The 18,321-nt window shown below is 50.1% G+C and overlaps 1 protein-coding gene across 1 annotated transcript in view; it reads right to left on the bottom strand.

Annotated features, from left to right (window-relative positions):
* LOC144100700 (uncharacterized) overlaps positions 1-18,321 on the bottom strand; it is a 78,191-nt gene that overhangs the window by 8,644 nt on the left and 51,226 nt on the right. The window contains exons 4-6 of the mRNA XM_077633548.1: positions 10,301-10,336; positions 6,243-6,330; positions 2,560-2,699 (exon numbers count right to left, since the gene is read on the bottom strand). Coding sequence (XP_077489674.1) covers positions 2,560-2,699; positions 6,243-6,330; positions 10,301-10,336 — 264 coding nt within the window. The remainder of the gene's footprint in view (positions 1-2,559; positions 2,700-6,242; positions 6,331-10,300; positions 10,337-18,321) is intronic.

Raw genomic sequence — 18,321 nt, 5'->3', positions numbered from 1 at the left:
TCTCTGTTATTTAGATGATGTTGTCGTGTTTTCGCCCGATTTTCCAACGCATCTCAAGCGCTTGCGCCAGATACTGAGCTGCCTCACCAATGCTGGCCTTCAACTTAATCTCAAAAGATGTCACTTTGGTGCCCGGCAGCTGACAATACTCGGCCACCTCGTCTCCAAAGACGGCGTCCTGCCCGATCCTGACAAACTCCGTGCTGTCGCTGACTTCCCTAAACCGACTTCTACAAAACAAGTGCTCCGATTTGTGGGTCTCTGCTCCTATTTTCGGCGATTTGTTCCCAATTTCGCCTCCATCGTCGCGCCCCTGACGAAACTTCTTAATGGTCCCGCCGACCTGTCTACGTGGGACTCGGCCTGCGACGGCGCTTTTGCTGCGCTCCGTCATTTTCTCACCTCACCACCTATCCTTCGACACTACGACCACAGTGCCCCTACTGAAGTGCACACCGACGCAAGCGGAATCGGCCTCGGGGCTGTCCTTGCCCAGCGCAAGCCCGAATTTCCTGAATACGTCGTTGCGTACGCCAGCCGTGCCCTCACCAAGGCTGAGTCGAACTACACCGTGACGGAAAAGCAGTGTCTCGCCGTAGTGTGGGCTCTAACAAAATTCCGCCCATACTTAAATGGCCGTTCGTTCACCGTCGTCACCGATCATCACGCTTTGTGCTGGTTGGCTTCACTCAAAGATCCCTCAGGGCGCCTAGGCCGCTGGGCCCTCCGTCTTCAGGAATTCGATATCACCGTAGTTTACCGATCGGGCCGCAAGCACTCCGACGCCGACGCCTTGTCCCGCTCCCCACTGCCCTCTCCTCCGCCCTCTTCGCCAATATCTGCATCCCTACTCGCAGCGCTCACTACCATGGACATGCCCCATCAACAACGCCAAGATCCATGGATTTCATCGTTGCTCGACGTACTTCGTGCACCCTCTACGGCCTCCTTCCCTCGAGCACTTCGTCGCCAGGCTTCCCATTTTGCCCTTCGCGACGGTCTTCTGTACCGGCGCATCTATTGTCCAGATGGCCGCAAGTGGCTTCTCGTGATTCCCCGACATCTCCGCACTGAGATTTGTGAACACCACCATGCCGATCCTCAGAGCGCTCACGCTGGCTCGCTGAAAACGCACGAGCGACTACGCCGGAGGTACTATTGGCGGGGCATGTACAACTTCGTTCGTCGCTACGTTCGCTCCTGCACGGCCTGTCAGCAGCGGAAGTCGACACCTCGCCCTTCGACTGCCCCGTTACAGCCAATACCGTGTCCGGCTCGCCCTTCTGATCGTGTGGGCATCGACCTATATGGGCCACTTCCCTTCACGACCGCTGGGAATCGCTGGATCATAGTCGCCGTGGACCACCTCACTCGGTATGCTGAGACCGCTGCCCTACCTGCGGCTACTGCTCGCGATGTAGCCTTCTTCCTTCTTCATCACTTTGTCTTGCGTCACGGCACTCCTCGCGAACTTCTCAGTGACCGCGGCCGTGTTTTCTTGTCTGAAGTTCTTCACGATCTTCTCGCTGCGTGCCACACAGTCCACCGCACCACTACTGCTTACCACCCTCAAACCAAACGGCCTCACCGAACGCTTCAACCGTACCCTTGGGGACATGATCGCCATGTACATTCACTCCGACAGCTCCAATTGGGATCAGGTTCTTCCGTTCGTCACCTATGCATATAACACCGCCTCTCAAGCAACCACCGGCTTTTCCCTATTCTTTCTTTTATTCGGACGTGAACCTTTTTTTATGTTGGATACAATCCTTCCCTACAACCCCGACAGCTCGGAATATGCTTCCCTCTCTGACATCACCCGCCATGCTGAGCAGTGCCGCCAGTTGGCTCGCTCCTTCACCGCCGAACGTCATGGTCTCCGTACCCATGCTTCCGATCAAGGCACGCCCGCGGTTCACTTCTCCACTAGCTCACTGGTCTGGCTCACTGGTCTGGCTCTCTGTTCCGAATACGTCCAAATTTTCGGCCAAGCACATCGGCCCTTACCGCATCTTGGAGCGTACGTCACCGGTCAACTACATTATCGAACCGGTGACACCTTCTTCGGACCATCGCCGCCGTGGCCGCAACGTCGTTCGCGTCAGCCGCTTGAAGCCGTATTATAGACCCCTCGTAGTCTCCTCTCCTTCAGTCGCCAGGATGGCTCCCTCTTTCCGCCGGGCACTTGGAATGAAGAAGATGAACCAGCCCCGAAGCCAACGACGACGAAGCGCTCGCGCCGCCGGTTGGATGCTCGTGCTGGATGGAACACTGCCGCTTGTGTCTGGTCTCTGGGCTCTCTGCCTCGTAGATTGCCTGTGCCAAGGTCTTCGTAGCCGGTGAGCGGAAGAAGTTTCGGAAGAAATTCCACTGTGCCTGACTGGGCACTGTTGCGTCTTCCACGCACTCATGAAGAAACCTGTTAGTGGCTTTACGTGATATGGTCTTAATTTCTCACTAAAATAAAATATTTGATTGTGTTTTCAGCAGTACCTGCTTCTATTCCTGAGGTAATAACGCCATTGCAATCAACGCGCTTCTGCCCATGGCACCTACCTGTGAGATGTTCAGCGTGACTGGAATCTTCAGCTTAATCTTGCCTTCGCAAAGCGCCTCGTCGTCTAATTGAAATATACCGCATGTCGGTAAAAGCGGAATTGCTGAGCACAAGTCCTCTAGGATGCTCGTCACAGGATCTGCAGCAAGAAATACATTCGAAATCGGAATGAAAAGGGCGACATCGCAGCTAGATTCTCTCCATAAAACTTTTCGCAAAGTGCAAATTCTCCTTTATTTTTCGATATACAAAATAGATGACTGCGACGGTTATTCCTTCTCAGCGACAATCTCAATAGAAGGTTCCAACATACAGGCATTTCAGGCGGCATGATTCCACTGTGATGACACCTTTGCCAAAAAGTTCCGTAAAAGTAACAGAGTTGTACATCCCAAACTACAAGATAAACACAGAACAGTGTTATATTATCGGGAAGGTTGCATTCATGCAAGGATTATGTATGAAGTCATTAACGCATGCACTATACACACACTACAATAGCTCCTCAGACTTCCCAACTTAGCGAGAAACATGGACATTGACTGCGAGGTCTCCCAGAAAGGCTAACCATTTGGTTTTAAAGTGTCCATCTAAGATATGTGCAGGAAGCGGAATCCCTGTCCTTATCCTGTAATGGCGCAGAAAAAATAATGCTGGTTATTTCAGGAAACACTTTCGAAAGTTTCAAAATATGTGGGGGTTAAAATGGGAACAACATCATTTTAGGAGCAAATTATCAGACTGGGTGGACGTCAATATTTGTGAAAACTGTGATAATTATCTAGGCAGTTACAAAAATTCCTGATTAATAATTAACTAGCCCACTGGAGGTTAAGGCCACTGGTGAGTTCGTGTGCACGGACAACACGATGCCATACCATATCTGGAGCGGAGAATGCGTCGTGCTATAAAACCTTGCAGTGCAAGAAAATCAGTCGTTTTAAATGGAGAGCATTCAACTTCATATCACGCGATTTCGCGTCCTGCGTCGGTCACAAAAGTCTGTGACTCATCGAGAGAGGTCACGTGACCTTGTGGCGTCATCACACCCTCTCTACCGTAGCAAGTGGCAATTAATTTAATGCAATTATATGAAACTCTCCCCGTCCACAGATTCGCGAAAATTCAAAACAAGGAGGGAGCGCACCAACAGGAAGGGGCGAGACAAGCAGGTCTGGAAAAGGTACTCGGCAGACTCAATCAGTGCTTGATTGTGTGTGTGCAAATAAAGATACAATGATGGTGACAACGTTGTGCATGAGGTGAAAGAACTAACCCAGCCACATAAATATGTAGCAGATACGTTGCTTACGATGCCCTCGCGTTCAACTCTTAAGGCGACTTAAAGTCGCCACAATTATTTCGCGCACAAAACCGAAACAGGGCAAACGAGGTGCGCACCATTGTAGCAATTCGCCCACTGGTTGACGTGCATCAGTGCCTAGGCAAGCCGTTAGGAGTTTCTGCAAGTATTGCTCTGCGGCGTGCACTTTAATCTGCCTCGTCGCTCTCAATACAGACGGTCGTGTAGTTGGCGATAAGTGTTTTCTAGGGCAAAAAAAAAAGAAGTTTGAATTTGGTTTCTATTGATACAATGCGCTGAAATGTGTAGACCGGGTATCGTACTCTGCACCTGGGTCTGGGTTAGGCCCTCCGATTTGAATTCGGTTTCCCTAGTTGAAATTCGCCGCAGAGTGGAGAGCGGCTTAAATGACCCGCCACGTCACAAAACTACAAAAAGCTTTCCGTGTCCCACCAGTTATTTTTGGTCATGAACTTGTAGTAAGAACAGATACGTGTATTCCTCTAGTAACAAAATAATTTGCTGTACTATCGTACTGCCCCTTGGAAAAATTGGAAAAACTACTGGAAAAATTTCGTGACGACGAAACGAAAAACAGATCGCCTCATTGTGGCCACAATTTGGTTTTTTTTAGACTGCACGAGCAACTTAGCTCCTGGCTTCGCCCATGTGCATGTAGTTGCTGCGGGATGGGCCACGCAAACAGGACGGCGAAGACACCGACGACGCTAAACCCGCGAAACTAGGCTATAGGCGATTTACAGCGCCGTATCACAGGGGCTGCCATGGCTGGCCACGTGATCACGCCACCAATACAAACCTCCTGACTGCTTGGCGCCTGCCTCGTCGCGACGGCTGCTGCGTGTGGTGGTTCGGTGCTCCGGCTGACACGGCTGACATGGGGAAGACAGCATTAAAATTTAGCCCAAGCTTAAAAGAACATGTGACAACCCTAGTTTGATCACTTGAGGCGCGAAAGCATGATCGGGCTTCATGTCGCGGAGAGCCCCTTAGCCTCTTCGAACCAACGCTTGAAAGTTTCTCTTTCTTCCTCTGAAGGTTTTGCTGAATATTTTAAATTTTTATGATGTAGAACGGCAAGGCTCAGTGCCCTTTCGGCAGTGCAGGTCGCTTTCGTATTGTGTACGAGCAATGCAAACAGACACCGCTCTAAAATGCTCACATGCACATCACACGCATTTGTTTGCAACCTCTTAAAGGCGCTTCGGAAGCCTTCAAGTGTTTTCTGCTGATTTGTTAAACAGAAAGGCAATAAAAATAAATCTATACACAAATCTTAACTACCATGACAGCAGTACCATGCATCAAGCAGCCTTCACGAACTGGCGTGCAATCGTTGAGAAGCATTCCCCGACTGTTATAACGCGCACAAGGCAACGCGTTCATGCCACACGAAGTTCACAATTTTGTCAGCCTCACACATAAAATTGTGGTGCACTCCTCGCTCGATATGTGGACTTGAATTTGTTCGAGGTCTCGATGGTCGTATGTAATCAACTTCAGTGCGAGCGCCGGCCTGCGACGTCACTTTCAGTGACTGTCTCGCATGGACCGCTAGGAAGGGACAACCAACTAGCACAGCAGCCGTAACGCATATGCTTTATTGCGAATATGGTCCACGAAAGCCAAGTTTCTCGAAGCGAGGTTCAGCAGTAGCGCCAATACGGCATGTAACACATGGACTGACGGTAAGCGGTGTCCGCTTGCGCAGCTGTGCACTGTATAACCCACAGTAGCGGTATATAGGGTACTACCTAAATCGTTCTTCCTTGCCGTTCAAAATGCAACCGTGGGCGCTCCTGTTACTAATGGCCGCACACCTTAACTTATGAGCAATGGGATCTAGCTACACACGCAGAAGCCACTGCCAGCAGCTGGAAAGGAAGGAACCTTTCTTTCTAGAGTCGCTGTCTAGCGCTGGCAGACGTGTTTATTGCGTTCGCCCGTTTGGAAAGGGTGCACGGGAAAACGGGCGCAAATCGCAAGGGGAAAAGGGGAACGGGGCGTACGGCAAAGGGGTGTACGGAAAAGGGGCAGTGCGGCCTTAACAGTTCGCTTCTGTGAAGCTCGCAAACGACCACATCCCACACCTTTAACTCTCTGTCGCAATTCTTGCATTCTACAACTCAGCGCATATTTCCTTTGCCTTTCCACATCATCGTGGAAAGAAAATATTCAGCAGCCACCGGTGATATTTGCACTGCTGCGTCACTGCATACACGCCGGCGAGTTGCGAGGCCCATAATGGCGCCGTGTTCTCATCGCACCTGCGGCGCCATCTGGTCAGAAACTCAAGAACTGCGCGCTCTAAACATTCTATAGAGCAACGCTGCCAGCTGAATTCACCAGGCTCCTTACCAGCTTCGTGCAAGACCTCCTTCAGAAATTCTCCGAGAAAATATGCCTGCGTTGCCAAGTTAAAGTTCAGCATGCCCTCTACAAAGCACTGAAAATAAAAAATAAAGAAAACCTTATTAAGTGACACGCCGGGTGGTCTAAAGTTTTTATGACCATTTAATCCGCCTTTTTCAAATGGCTGGTCTGCTCAGGCAGAATTCATGTAAGGGACATTCGATAGGTCTAAGCTACCCTAAACGATCGAAATAGCACAGCAGGCTTAAACAAATAATGAATCTAAGTGAATAAGTCCAAAGGATGAAAGTTGTAGTTTACTACATCTGCAGGGGAAAAATTGCAGCGGGCTGACGACAACGATGAAGAGATGCACTGTGCCACGAGTCAACGACGAATGAAGACGATCTCTCGCTAGGTCGGCACGGTGCTGCTGGCAGCTATCGTGGCTGCTGGTATATGTCTCCCTGGGACTACTTGTAAATATTTTCTTCACCACTACATATTTGGCGGAGGTGCAGGGTAAAGGTAGGCGAGAAAACAACGTCATCGAGATAACAAAGAGAGTTAGACCATTTAAGAAATCTAAGGTTCGACGAAATCTCGTCTGGTCGGGTGAATACATTGGCGAAAATAATGAAGCGCCGACCAGAAGGTGTTGTCAAGATGGAAGGACGTTTCGACTTCCACACGGAAGTCTTGTTCACTGATGGAAAAATTTCGCACACAAAGCTTAAGTACGTTGTGCTAATCGTCGCAGGCATCTAGCGTACGAGGGCGGTAGATTGCCGATGTTACGGTTGAGCGTCTGATCTGTTGTTCGTCTGGTCGGGTGAATACATTGGCGAAAATAATGAAGCGCAGACCAAAAGGTGTTGTCAAGATGGAAGGACGTTTCGACTTCCACGCCTGCCACATCGGCACCCCACCCCACTCCTTGCTCAGGAGCGTGATGCAGTCAGGAGCCTGCGGAGCAATACGGATATCGTAATCCTACCTGCTGACAAGGGCAACGCCACCGTCATCCTAAACCACAGCGACTACGTTGAGAAAATGACGAAGCTTCTGGAGGATGATGGCACGTACATGCGACTCAACCGGGACCCTACACTCAAGGTAGAGCGAGAGTTGCAAAGGCTTTTGACAGACGTCTTCCAGTTTGTTCCACCACAGCACAGGTCGTTATACTTCACGCTCCTCTGCCACAATGGATCTGCCCCTGCTTTATATGGCCTCCCGAAGATCCACAAGCCAGGCGTTCCAATGCGACCAATAGTGGATTTTACCCGCTCTCCCTTGTACCGGCTTTCAGGCTACTTGCACAAAGTTTTTTCGCCACTCGTTGGCAAGAGACCGACTTTCGTACGCAACTCCTTTGATTTTATTGAAAAAATACGCAAAATCACGATTGACAGCGACGAGATAATGGTGTCATTTAACGTCAGATCACTGTTTACCAGCGTCCCCGTGGATCTGGCGGTGGAGGTCTATGCGACTCAGTACGTCACTGCACGCGCCTTTTCGGTGAGCTGCGCTGCAGATGTCGGGGATTTTCTCTTGCAAAATGTCATTCTGCAGCATGGTGCTCTTCGCCAACTACTCACCGTCTGCGGTCTTATAGATCTGCCCAGAATCGTTGACGACATCCTTCGTACATGTTTCAAGCAGCGCAAGCTGACCACAGCGTATCACCCACGAACCAATGAGCTTACCGAGCGGCTCAACCGAACTTTGACAAACGTGTTATCTATGTATGCCTCCCCAGACCACTGCGACTGGGACAGCGCCTTGCCTTATGTGGCCTTTGCATAAACTTCTACAAGGCATGACTCCACGGGCTATTCCCCTTTCTATCCTTTGTTTGTTAACCACCCAATCTTGCTTTTGGACACTCGCATGCCACGGTCTCCAGTCCCCACCACAGCTTACGCCCATGACGCCATCGATCAAGCCACCCAGGCACCGTCGGCTCCAAGTCTCCCATGCATCCCAGAAGTCCGCCTACGAGCGCCGACATCGTGCAGCCACCTACGAACCTAGATCACTCGTCCTTCTGTGGTCGCCCTCGCGTCAAGTTGGTCTCTCCGAAAAACTTATTTCTTGCTACAATGGTCCTTACTGAGTGGTGCGCAGAGTGATTGACGTCAACTATGAAATCGCTCCCCATGTGTCCTCACCGCCGTCCAGACTGCGCGACTGGGACTGGAAAGGTGAAAGAGAAACGAAAATGACAACACAGGCGCAGACGTTTTCGTTCCTGTTTCACCTGTCCAGTCCATTCCCGCAGTCCTATGTTTTATCTGGAATGAACCAACTAGCCCGCAAGAACATTCTACTTCACCGCCGTCTGCTCGCCCTGTCACCGACATCCTCCACGTCCGCTGTCTGAAACCCTACCACGTCGCTGACACTTCGGCCTCCTAACGCCAGGACGGCGCTTCTGCCGCCCGGGGTCATGTAGCAGGCTGACGGCGACTATCAAGAGATGCACTATGCCACGATTCGACAACGGACGACGAGGACGAAGATCTCTTGCTAGGTCTGCTCGGCACTGCTCGCAGCTATCCAGGTTTCAGGCATGTCTCCCTGTGACTACTTGTAAATATATTCTTCCCCACTACAACATAAATGAAGAGGGAAGAAATCATACACGTAGCAACTAAAGCACAATGCTGCGAAGGGTAAGAGGTAAAATCCCCGCATTTGCTCTGGGAGAACATTGAACTCGTGGGATGCGTGAGAAAGAACAAGTTGGTGAGGCGTCGTTTGTGTAAATTTCGATAGGAGCAAAAACAGCGCGTAATTTTGCATTTGGGGCTCATTCAGACGAAGTATTTTCCAGGCATCTGTAAAAGGCGAGCACTTGCTCGGTGCCTGTACATGCGACCATCAGCCTCCAAGTGTACTTCGATACCACGAAACGTTTGCCGGATTCTCAGACCTTTGGAGACAGATCCTTCCCGGGGTGAGAAGTGAGGTTCCCTCTGTAAAGCCAGGTTCCCTCTTCCTGGCATTTATGGTTACTACAAGACTGATTTCACCAACCCAGAGGGCGCTCGGTAGCTATTCCAAAGTTCTAGTCCCGTCGTTGAACTTTCTTGATAGTGTCATCAACCGGCAAAAATGTGGAATTTGGTTTGATCTCGCGGGGCATCTGGCCCACTCGCTGTCCCTTAATGTCCCTCTCTGACCTGTCCCTTACTGTGGCGTGGGTTGACTGCAACCACATTAGGACATGGAACAAGCCCGGATGAACCGGGGGCTACTAGTCTGTACTCGATATTACCACTGGTCGTTCCCAAGTTTCAAAGACTGCCGATCCTCGAAGTGGCTAATCGCTCTGTCTTTGTTCGCCACATCTTTTATGTTGCCATTGAGATTACACCAGCAATACAGTAGTGGTGCGGTAGAGGTCATTATTCTTATTCATTTTGTTGCCTCGACTTACAACATCTCTTGGTTCGCCGATAGTTGCCAAAGGAGAGTATCCTCAGGATCCAACCAGGCCGCAAGCTGCCGCTAGGCACCGAGCTCCACGGAATCGAAAACAAGCGCGCCAGAGCTGGGTGGTACGCCCTTTGTGCTAAGAAGGAGTTTAGAGGCATATTACATTTTGGCTTTTGAATTCGTGCGGTCTTTTGCAGCCACGTTCCACGTGTTAAGCCCAGACCCCACCAGACATGCTCCGGCATCTGGCAACTGACAACGTGGACTGCAGCTTGCTCTGAATGCCGCGGAGAGAATTTTTGCAATTCTACAATGGATTCGCCACCCCTGCAGACTGGTCTCCGGCAGTCGCATTCCGACTGCCAGCGTTGGGACTGAACAAAGCTTCGTAGCCGAGACCCCACTCAGCCCATACAGCTGGCGGGGGGGGGGGGGGGGGGACATGTTTAGGACAGGCGCAAGTGACAGACAGCAGCAGGTGGCAGGCACATTGCTGCACTTCTCGGGCGCAGTCGGTGCCTCGTGGAGCCGTTTAGCGCCTGCGACGGCCACGTGCGTTGGTCACAAGGCAGTTTTCGCTCACTGCCAAAAGGAATGGGACATCAAACAATCCTAACCTCGAGAATCCGAAGAACCAGTCCCGCGGCACCATCCTGAAAAAAAAAAACAAAAGAAAAACACGCAAGAAAGCTCGTTATTTCAGGCAAAGGAAATGTTCAACACAAACGCGCTGACTAAACAGAAGTAAATAAGAAATAACGTGGTAGTGAATGTGCCCCACTATATAATCACTGTTTCTAGCAGTCGAAGCTGCATGTTAGCCCGCTTAGTAAAAAATTACAAAATGATTAATGCTTGGTGCTGATGTGTACAACTACAAACATGCACGAAAAGATGTCAACGCAAACACCTATATTCGTCATGTCTTCAAAAAGAAATCTTAGTTCTTTTCTGCTTAGCAGTTCAAAGGTTGGTTATAAGCTTCGGCCTTCTACTCAACGTTGGGATTCACCATTAGTTCCATTGTGGCTGCAGACCGTCAATATATGAATAGTTGTCAGCACGCATCTGTGCTAGCCTTAATGAAGTTTGAGCGAATTATCAAGCAGTTTTGAGGACATGCAGGACGGCCAATGATTTCAAAGGAAAATTCTTATAGCGTGAACTTGGAAGCTCCAACGAAAGGGAATCTATGGTGCAGTTCGCAATATTTGTATACTATGGATCATAGTACCCGACTTCGAGTTGTGGTCAATCGCGCTCTATTTAGGTTTTGCACAAAAACGCACGGAGATTGCATATTTGGAAATAAACTCGGTCGTTCTAGAAAAACACATCGTTGCGGCGCCTGAATAGGCAGGAAAGTCCCGATCAAATTCCCCTCTTACCGCATTTATAATACAGGCGCAAACCAGGTGACTGAAATAACCCTTCGGGATGAAGAAGGGCAGTGATCCTCAGCCGTGTTAAGCGGTGAACGCATACTGCTGAGGTCGTATTTGGTTCAGCAGTGAGTCATTTTTGGTTCGTTGGTGCATAGTCAATATACACATTCTCGCGCAGCAGGTGGCGAGGACACAGAACTGAGAGATCGTCACGACCGCTAACTTGCAACAAAGTTTATTTATCGCAAGAAGAACATGTATACGCCATAATATGGCATATTATCAAAACTACGTACAGGATCAGTGTCTTAGATACGCGATCTCATTAGAAAGATTATGGACAGGGTGCTTACTCGTATGCGGCCTGAGCTGCGTACTTTTCAGCTCCGATTATTTCTCTTGTGATTATACTTTACTTTCTCTTGGAATCCACTCCGTTACTCTTAAGGACCAGCGGTTATCTTGCCTTCGCATTACATGCCCTGCCCAAGCCCATTTCTTTCTCTTCATTTCGACTAGGATGTCATTACCCAGTGTTTGTTCCCTCACCCACTCTTCCCGCTTCCGGTCTCTTAACGTTACACCTATCATTTTTCTTTCCATGGCTCGCTGCGTTGTCCTTAACTTAAGCTGAACTCTTTTTGTTAGCCTCCACGTTTCTGCCCCGTAGGTGAGTACCGGTAAGATTAAGCTGTTGTACACTTTCCTCTTGAGGGAAATTGGTAAACTGCCACTCATGATCTGCGAGAATTTGTCATATCCGCTCCACCCCATTCTTATCCTTCTAGTTATATCCCTTTCATGATCCGGATCAGCTGTCACTACCTGCCCTAAGTAGACGTATTCCGTTACAACTTTTAGGCTCTCGCTGCCAATTGTGAACTGTAGTTCCCTTGCTAGGCTGTTGAACATTACCTTGGTTTTCTTCTGCATGTTAATTTTTAGACCCATCGATCTGCTCTGCCTGTCTAACTCATTGATCATGATTTCCAGTTCACCTCCTGAGTGACTCATCAAGGCAATGTCATCAGCAAATATTATTTAGGTATTCTCCATTTATTCTTATTCCCGACTGTTCCCAATTCAGGCCTCGAAATACCTCCTGTAAACATGCGGTGAACAGCATTGGCGAGATCGTTTCTCCTTGCCTGACGCCCTTCCTTATTGGAATCTTATTGCTGACTTTATGGAGGACTATAGTAGCTGTGCAGTTTCTATATATATCTTCCAGTATTTTGACATAAGGCTCTTCTACCCACTGATTACGCAATGCCTGTATGACTGCTGAGGTTTCCACTGAGTCGAATGCTTTCTCGTAATCAATGAAAGCTATATATAAAGGGGCGGCAGAAGGTTAGGTGGGCGGATGAGATTAAGAAGTTTGCAGGCAAAGGGTGGATGCAGCTGACAAAGGATAGGGTTAATTGGAAAGACATGGGAGAGGCCTTTGCCATGCAGTGGGTGTAGTAAGGCTGATGATGAATGACGATGATGATGATGATTATACTTTTCTTCCTAACGCTACACATTTCTGCGAGTAAAAGAAACCTAAGCCTTCCTTCGGAATTGTGGCGCCGTAGGAAAAAGCAAAAAGAGAAATAGAAGGTAAATAATTGAAGCTGAAGAGATACAGATATATGTGCAAACACTTTCTCCATATTCCTTTTGAAGCGATAGCTTCAATGTGCCATGCAAAGCCAAGGTCACCGGGCCGAGCCGGAACCTTTAGTGCTCTTGCGGCGAGCAACAGGTTCGCCGCGACTGGCGTCACAGTTGCGCGGCTGCCACTGCCGCTGCCGACTCCGCAGCCTCGCTGCGCTGAGCAACTGGTTTCAAGTTTCAAGTTTATCTTATTTACATCATAGATGTGGATCCCATTTAATTTCCGCTAGTTCCTCAAACAGCACTGCTAGGCTAGCCTCACTAGCTAAAGTTCTAGCGTTAAACGTTGCCAGGTTCAGATTCCAATGGCGGCCTGTCCGGAGCCAGAGATTCTTAGCACCCTCCGCTGCGTCACAGGTCTGACCGCCGCCGTGGTCACTTGCTCAGCAGCCGTTGGGGACTGAGGGCCGAGGGTTAATTGGTTTGATCATAGAAGGTTGTGATGTGATAGGGCTTAGCGAAGTTAGGAGGACAGGTGAGGCGTATACAGCACTAAAGGACGGACACACACTGTGCTATCGCGGGTTAGAGGATAGACGAGAACTAGGTGTGGGATTCCTCATTAATAAGGATATAGCTGGCAACATAGAGGAGTTCTACAGTATTAACGAGAGGGTAGCAGCTATAGTTATTAGGCTGAATAGGAGGTACAAGCTGAAAGTGGTGCAGGCCTACGCACCCACATCCAGCCATGATGACCAGACCGTTGAAAGTTTCTATGAGGACGTAGAATCGGCAATGAATAAAGTAAAATCGCAGTACACTGTACTGATGGGCGACTTCAATGCGAAGGTGGGCAAGAAGCAGGCTGACGACCTCGCGGTAGATGACTATGGGGTAGGCTCTAGAAATAGCAGGGGAGAGTTATTAGTCGAATTCGCGGATAGAAATAATTTACGGATCATGAATAACTTCTTCCGCAAACGAGAAAACAGGAAGTGGACCTGGAAGAGCCCCAATGGTGAGATTAAAAATGGAATCGACTTCATACTATGCATCGACTTCATACTGGCATCATTCAGGATGTGGCCGTCCTCGGAAAGGTGCGTTGTAGCGACCAAAGAATGGTAAGGTCTAGAATTAGCTTAGACTTGAAGAGGGAACGGAAGAAGCTAGTGAAGAAGAAGACCATTGACGAGTTAGCCGTAAGAGGGAAAGCACAGGAGTTTAGAATAGCGCTGCAAAACAGATATTCGGCTTTAACTGAGGAAGATGATCTTGATGTTCATTCAATGCACGATAATCTGACACCAATAATTACGGAGTGCGCAGTAGAAGTAGGCGGTAGGACAGTTCAAAAGGATACCGGGAACCTTTCTCAGGTGACGAAAGATCTGATTAAGAAGCGCCAAAACATGAGGGCATCAAACCCTACCGATAGAATAGAACTAACGGAGCTATCAAAGTTAATAAATAAGCGCAAGGTAGCCGACATAAAGAAGTTAAATATGGAGAGAATCGAGCATGCTATAAAGAATGGAGGTAGCCTAAAAACAGTGAAGAGGAAACTAGGCATAGGTAAAAACCAGATGTATGCATTAAGAGACAAGCAGGGCAATGTCATTAGCAATATGGATAAGATAGTTAACGTAGCCGAAGAGTTCTACAAAGACCTGTAGAGTAGCCAATGTAAACAGAGCGTTAATGAGAAAGACAGCAGTGCACAGCAATGCGTCATCCCGCCAGTAACGAAAGATGAAGTATAGAAAGCCTTAGAAGCAATGAAAAGGGGAAAAGCAGCTGGGGAGGATCGGGTAACAGCAGATCTGTTGAAGGATGGAGGGGACATCGTGCTAGAAAAACTAGCCACCCTGTATACGCAATGCCTTATGACCTCGACTGTACCAGAAGCTTGGAGGAATGCAAACATTATCTTAATCCATAAAAAGGGAGACGCGAAGGACTTGAAAAATTACAGGCCGATCAGCTTACTATCCGTTGCCTACAAAGTATTTACTAAGGTAATCGCTAATAGAGTCAGGGCAATGTTAGACTTTAATCAACCAAATGATCAGGCAGGCTTTCGTAAAGGATATTCCACAATAGATCATATTCACACTATCAATCAGGTGATAGAGAAATGCGCAGAATATAACCAACCTCTATATGGCATGGCGCAGGCGGTCTAGGGAATCATCAGTGCGGGGCAGAGGGTACACATCTTTTTTCGTGACGGTATTCAGGCGCCTGTAATCGACGCAGAACCTGAGGGTGCCATCTTTCTTCGTGACGAGAACAACAGGCGATGCCCAGGGGCTCGTGGAAGGTTGGATGACGTCGTCCTGGAGCATCTGTGTAACTTGGCGGCGGATGGCATCGCGTTCTTTGGAAGACACGCGATAAGGGCGCTGGCAAATTGGTCTTTGGTCGTCAGCAACGACAATTCGATGCTTGATAAGCGGCGTCTGTCGGACCTTGGAAGTTTCCGCAAAACAGTCGCGGAAGGAATAGATTAGGCTTTGCACGCAGTTTTTCTGACTGGCCGAGAGGTGCGGGTTCACGTCAGTCGGAATGGCTGTAGTCGTCGCGTCGGCGAGGTCTGACGTGGTGGATAAAGAGCACTGCCTCGTACACTCTCCAAGCTCGTCAAAATAAGCGATGACTTCTGACTTCGTCAAATGTTGCGGTTCACGAGTAAAGTTCGTGACTAAGATTTCGGTACGACCATTGGCAAGGTCTACTAGGCCTCGGGCGACACAAACTTGCCGAGCGAGTAGCAGGGACATGTTCGCTTCAGCAATGCCAAGAGCGCCGGTGTTGTCAGTACACTCGACTGTGACGAACTTGCTGGCTCGCGGAGGGATTGTTATGTGGTCGTCACATATGCGCAACATTACTTTACAGGGCTCGGTGGTTGTGTTAATGGCTCGCTGGGCGGAAAAGGATACCATGAGTTCCTGAAGGTTTATGATCGCACCATACTCGTGAAGGAAATCCATGCCCAGTATGAGGTCCTTTGAACAGTCAGCTAACACGGCAAAGGAGCCGGTGAAAGTAAGACCACGGATTTGGATGCGGCAAGTGCAGACGCCGATTGGTGTCACGACATGGCCACCGGCAGTGCGGATCACGGGTCCACACCAAGGCGTCAGAACCTTACTGAGTGTCATGGCTAGCTCCCTGCTCATCACAGAAAAATCAGCGCCGGTATCGACGAGAGCGGTCAGTTCATAACTGTCGACGGTTACTAAAATTTCAGCGGAAACTAATCGTTCGCAGCACGTCGGTGAGGTCGTCGGATCGGGTCGTTGACGCTCGGGCCGTCGCGTCCAATCGTCGGGTGGAGGCTGTTGACTTCGTGCAGCGGCGGCGGCCCTACCCCCGGAGGACGCCGTCTTCAGTTTTCCCGCCGAGGGGACGTGCCTCTGAACTGACCGGAGGTTGAGGGCCGACTGGGCGTAGCAAAGCGCCTCGGGGATGGCGATCGCGACTGTCGCCGCTGTGAGGTCGGGGGCGGCACTTGAGAGTTCAGGTACTCCTCTATGTCCCGCGGTCTTTCACCATAGCGCGGTCGAGGCGCGTCCGGTGGGAATCCTCTCAGACCCATCCGCCGGTACGGGCAATTCCGCAGAACATGGCCGGGCTCCCCGCAGTGGTAGCAGAGCGGACGATCGTTGGACGTTCGCCACACGTACGCTTTGCGGAATGGAGGGTACGGGCCCTGCTGCTGCTCGATGGGACGCACGTAACGATGGGGTGGTGGTTGTTCGGCAACGGGGCGAAACGCTTGCGGCGCCGAGGCAGGTCGGCGCAGGGCATCGCTGTAGGACATTACGTGCGGCTCCGAAAGGGGTGCTGGGGGTGGCTGCACCGCTCGCCGGATTTCGTCACGGAGAACATCGCCTGTCGAAGGTACGCTTTCTGACGGAGCACTCAAGTGGAGGTGTCGCAGTTCTTCGCGGACAATGCTCCGCACAAGCGCTCGCAGCGCCTCATCCCCGGGGCCTGGCAAGGACGTGCAGTACTGAGCGGCCGCTACATTTGCCTGACGGCCGTATTGGGCACTCCGTTCCTGCAAGGAACGTTCTATGGTCGTCGCTTCCTTGGCAAAGGCGGCGACAGTTCTCGGAGGGTCGCGCATGAGGCCAGCGAACAGCTGCTCCTTTACCCCACGCATAAGGTGCCTCACCTTTGTAGCTTCGGGCATGACTGGGTCGGCCCGATTGAAGAGGCGGGTCATGTCCTCAATAAACATGGCCACGCTCTCGTTGGACTGCTGTGACCTGGAGCGAAGGGCAAGTTCTGCATTCTCCTTTCGCTCGCTCGAACTGAACGTGGCGAGCACCTCGCGGCGAAAAGCTGCCCAGTTAGAGAAGGACGCCTCGTGGTTCTCGAACCACGTTTTCGCCGAGTCTTGCAGTGCGAAGTACACGTTCAGCAGCTTTCGCTCGTCGTCCCATTGGTTGAACGCGGCCACACGGTCAAAACCGGCCAACCAATCTTCTACATCCTCGAACCGGTCGCCGTGGAAGGATGGTGGCGACCGAGGTGCAAGAAAGACGAACGGCGGGGCCCTGCCGAAGGACTGACCTGTCTGGCTGCCAGTGGCGGAAGTCATGGCCCGAGCAGGAATCGTGAGTGGCTCAAATTCGGGTTGCAGGCCTCGCAGGCGACGGCTCGCTTTGTGGACAGGTGTGGCGTCTGCTCGTCGGGGAGAAGCGTCAGGGCTATCGTCCCGGTCAGCGTACATGGGATGATACCCAGCACCTCCACCAAAAATGTCACCGGCGAAAATACAGAGAACAAAGCTGTTCACTCGGGCGAGGTTTGCCAACACCGCCGCGCTCGTTCTGGACAAAGAAGACGTTCGGCCACGCGCTCGGGAACACAGTTCGAACTCCAGGTGGCGCCGGCAGAAAGTCAGCAGCGTGACAATATATAGCTTTCATTGATTACGAGAAAGCATTCGACTCAGTGGAGACCTCAGCAGTCATACAGGCATTGCGTAATCAGGGGGTAGAAGAGCCTTATGTCAAAATACTGCAAGATATATATAGCAACTGCACAGCTACTACAGTCCTCCATAAAGTCAGCAATAAAATTCCAATAAGGAAGGGCGTCAGGCAAGGAGACACAATCTCGCCAATGCTGTTCACCGCATGTTTACAGGAGGTATTTCGAGGCGTGAATTGGGAACAGTTGGGAATAAGAATAAATTGAGAATACCTAAATAATCTGCGATCTGCTGACGACATTGCCTTGCTGAGTCACTCAGGAGGTGAACTGCAAATCATGATCAATGAGTTAGACAGGCAGAGCAGATCGATGGGTCTAAAAATAAACATGCAGAAAACCAAGGTAATGTTCAACAGCCTAGCAAGGGAACAACAGTTCACAATTGGCACCGAGAGCCTAGAAATTGTGACGGAATACGTCAACTTAGGGCAGGTAGTGTCAGCTGATCCGGATCATGAGAGGGAGATAACTAGAAGGATAAGAATGGGGTGGAGCGCATATGGCAAACTCTCGCAGATCATGAGTGGCAGTTTACCAATTTCCCTGAAGAGGAAAGTGTACAACAGCATAATCTTACCGGTACTCACCTACGGGGCAGGGACGTGGAGGCTAACGAAAAGAGTTCAGCTTAAGTT

This window comes from Amblyomma americanum, chromosome 8, assembly GCF_052857255.1.
Source record: "Amblyomma americanum isolate KBUSLIRL-KWMA chromosome 8, ASM5285725v1, whole genome shotgun sequence".
Lineage (NCBI taxonomy): Eukaryota > Metazoa > Arthropoda > Arachnida > Ixodida > Ixodidae > Amblyomma > Amblyomma americanum.
The sequence above is the reverse complement of the archived record's forward strand: the minus strand, read 5'-3'. Positions and strand labels throughout refer to the sequence as shown.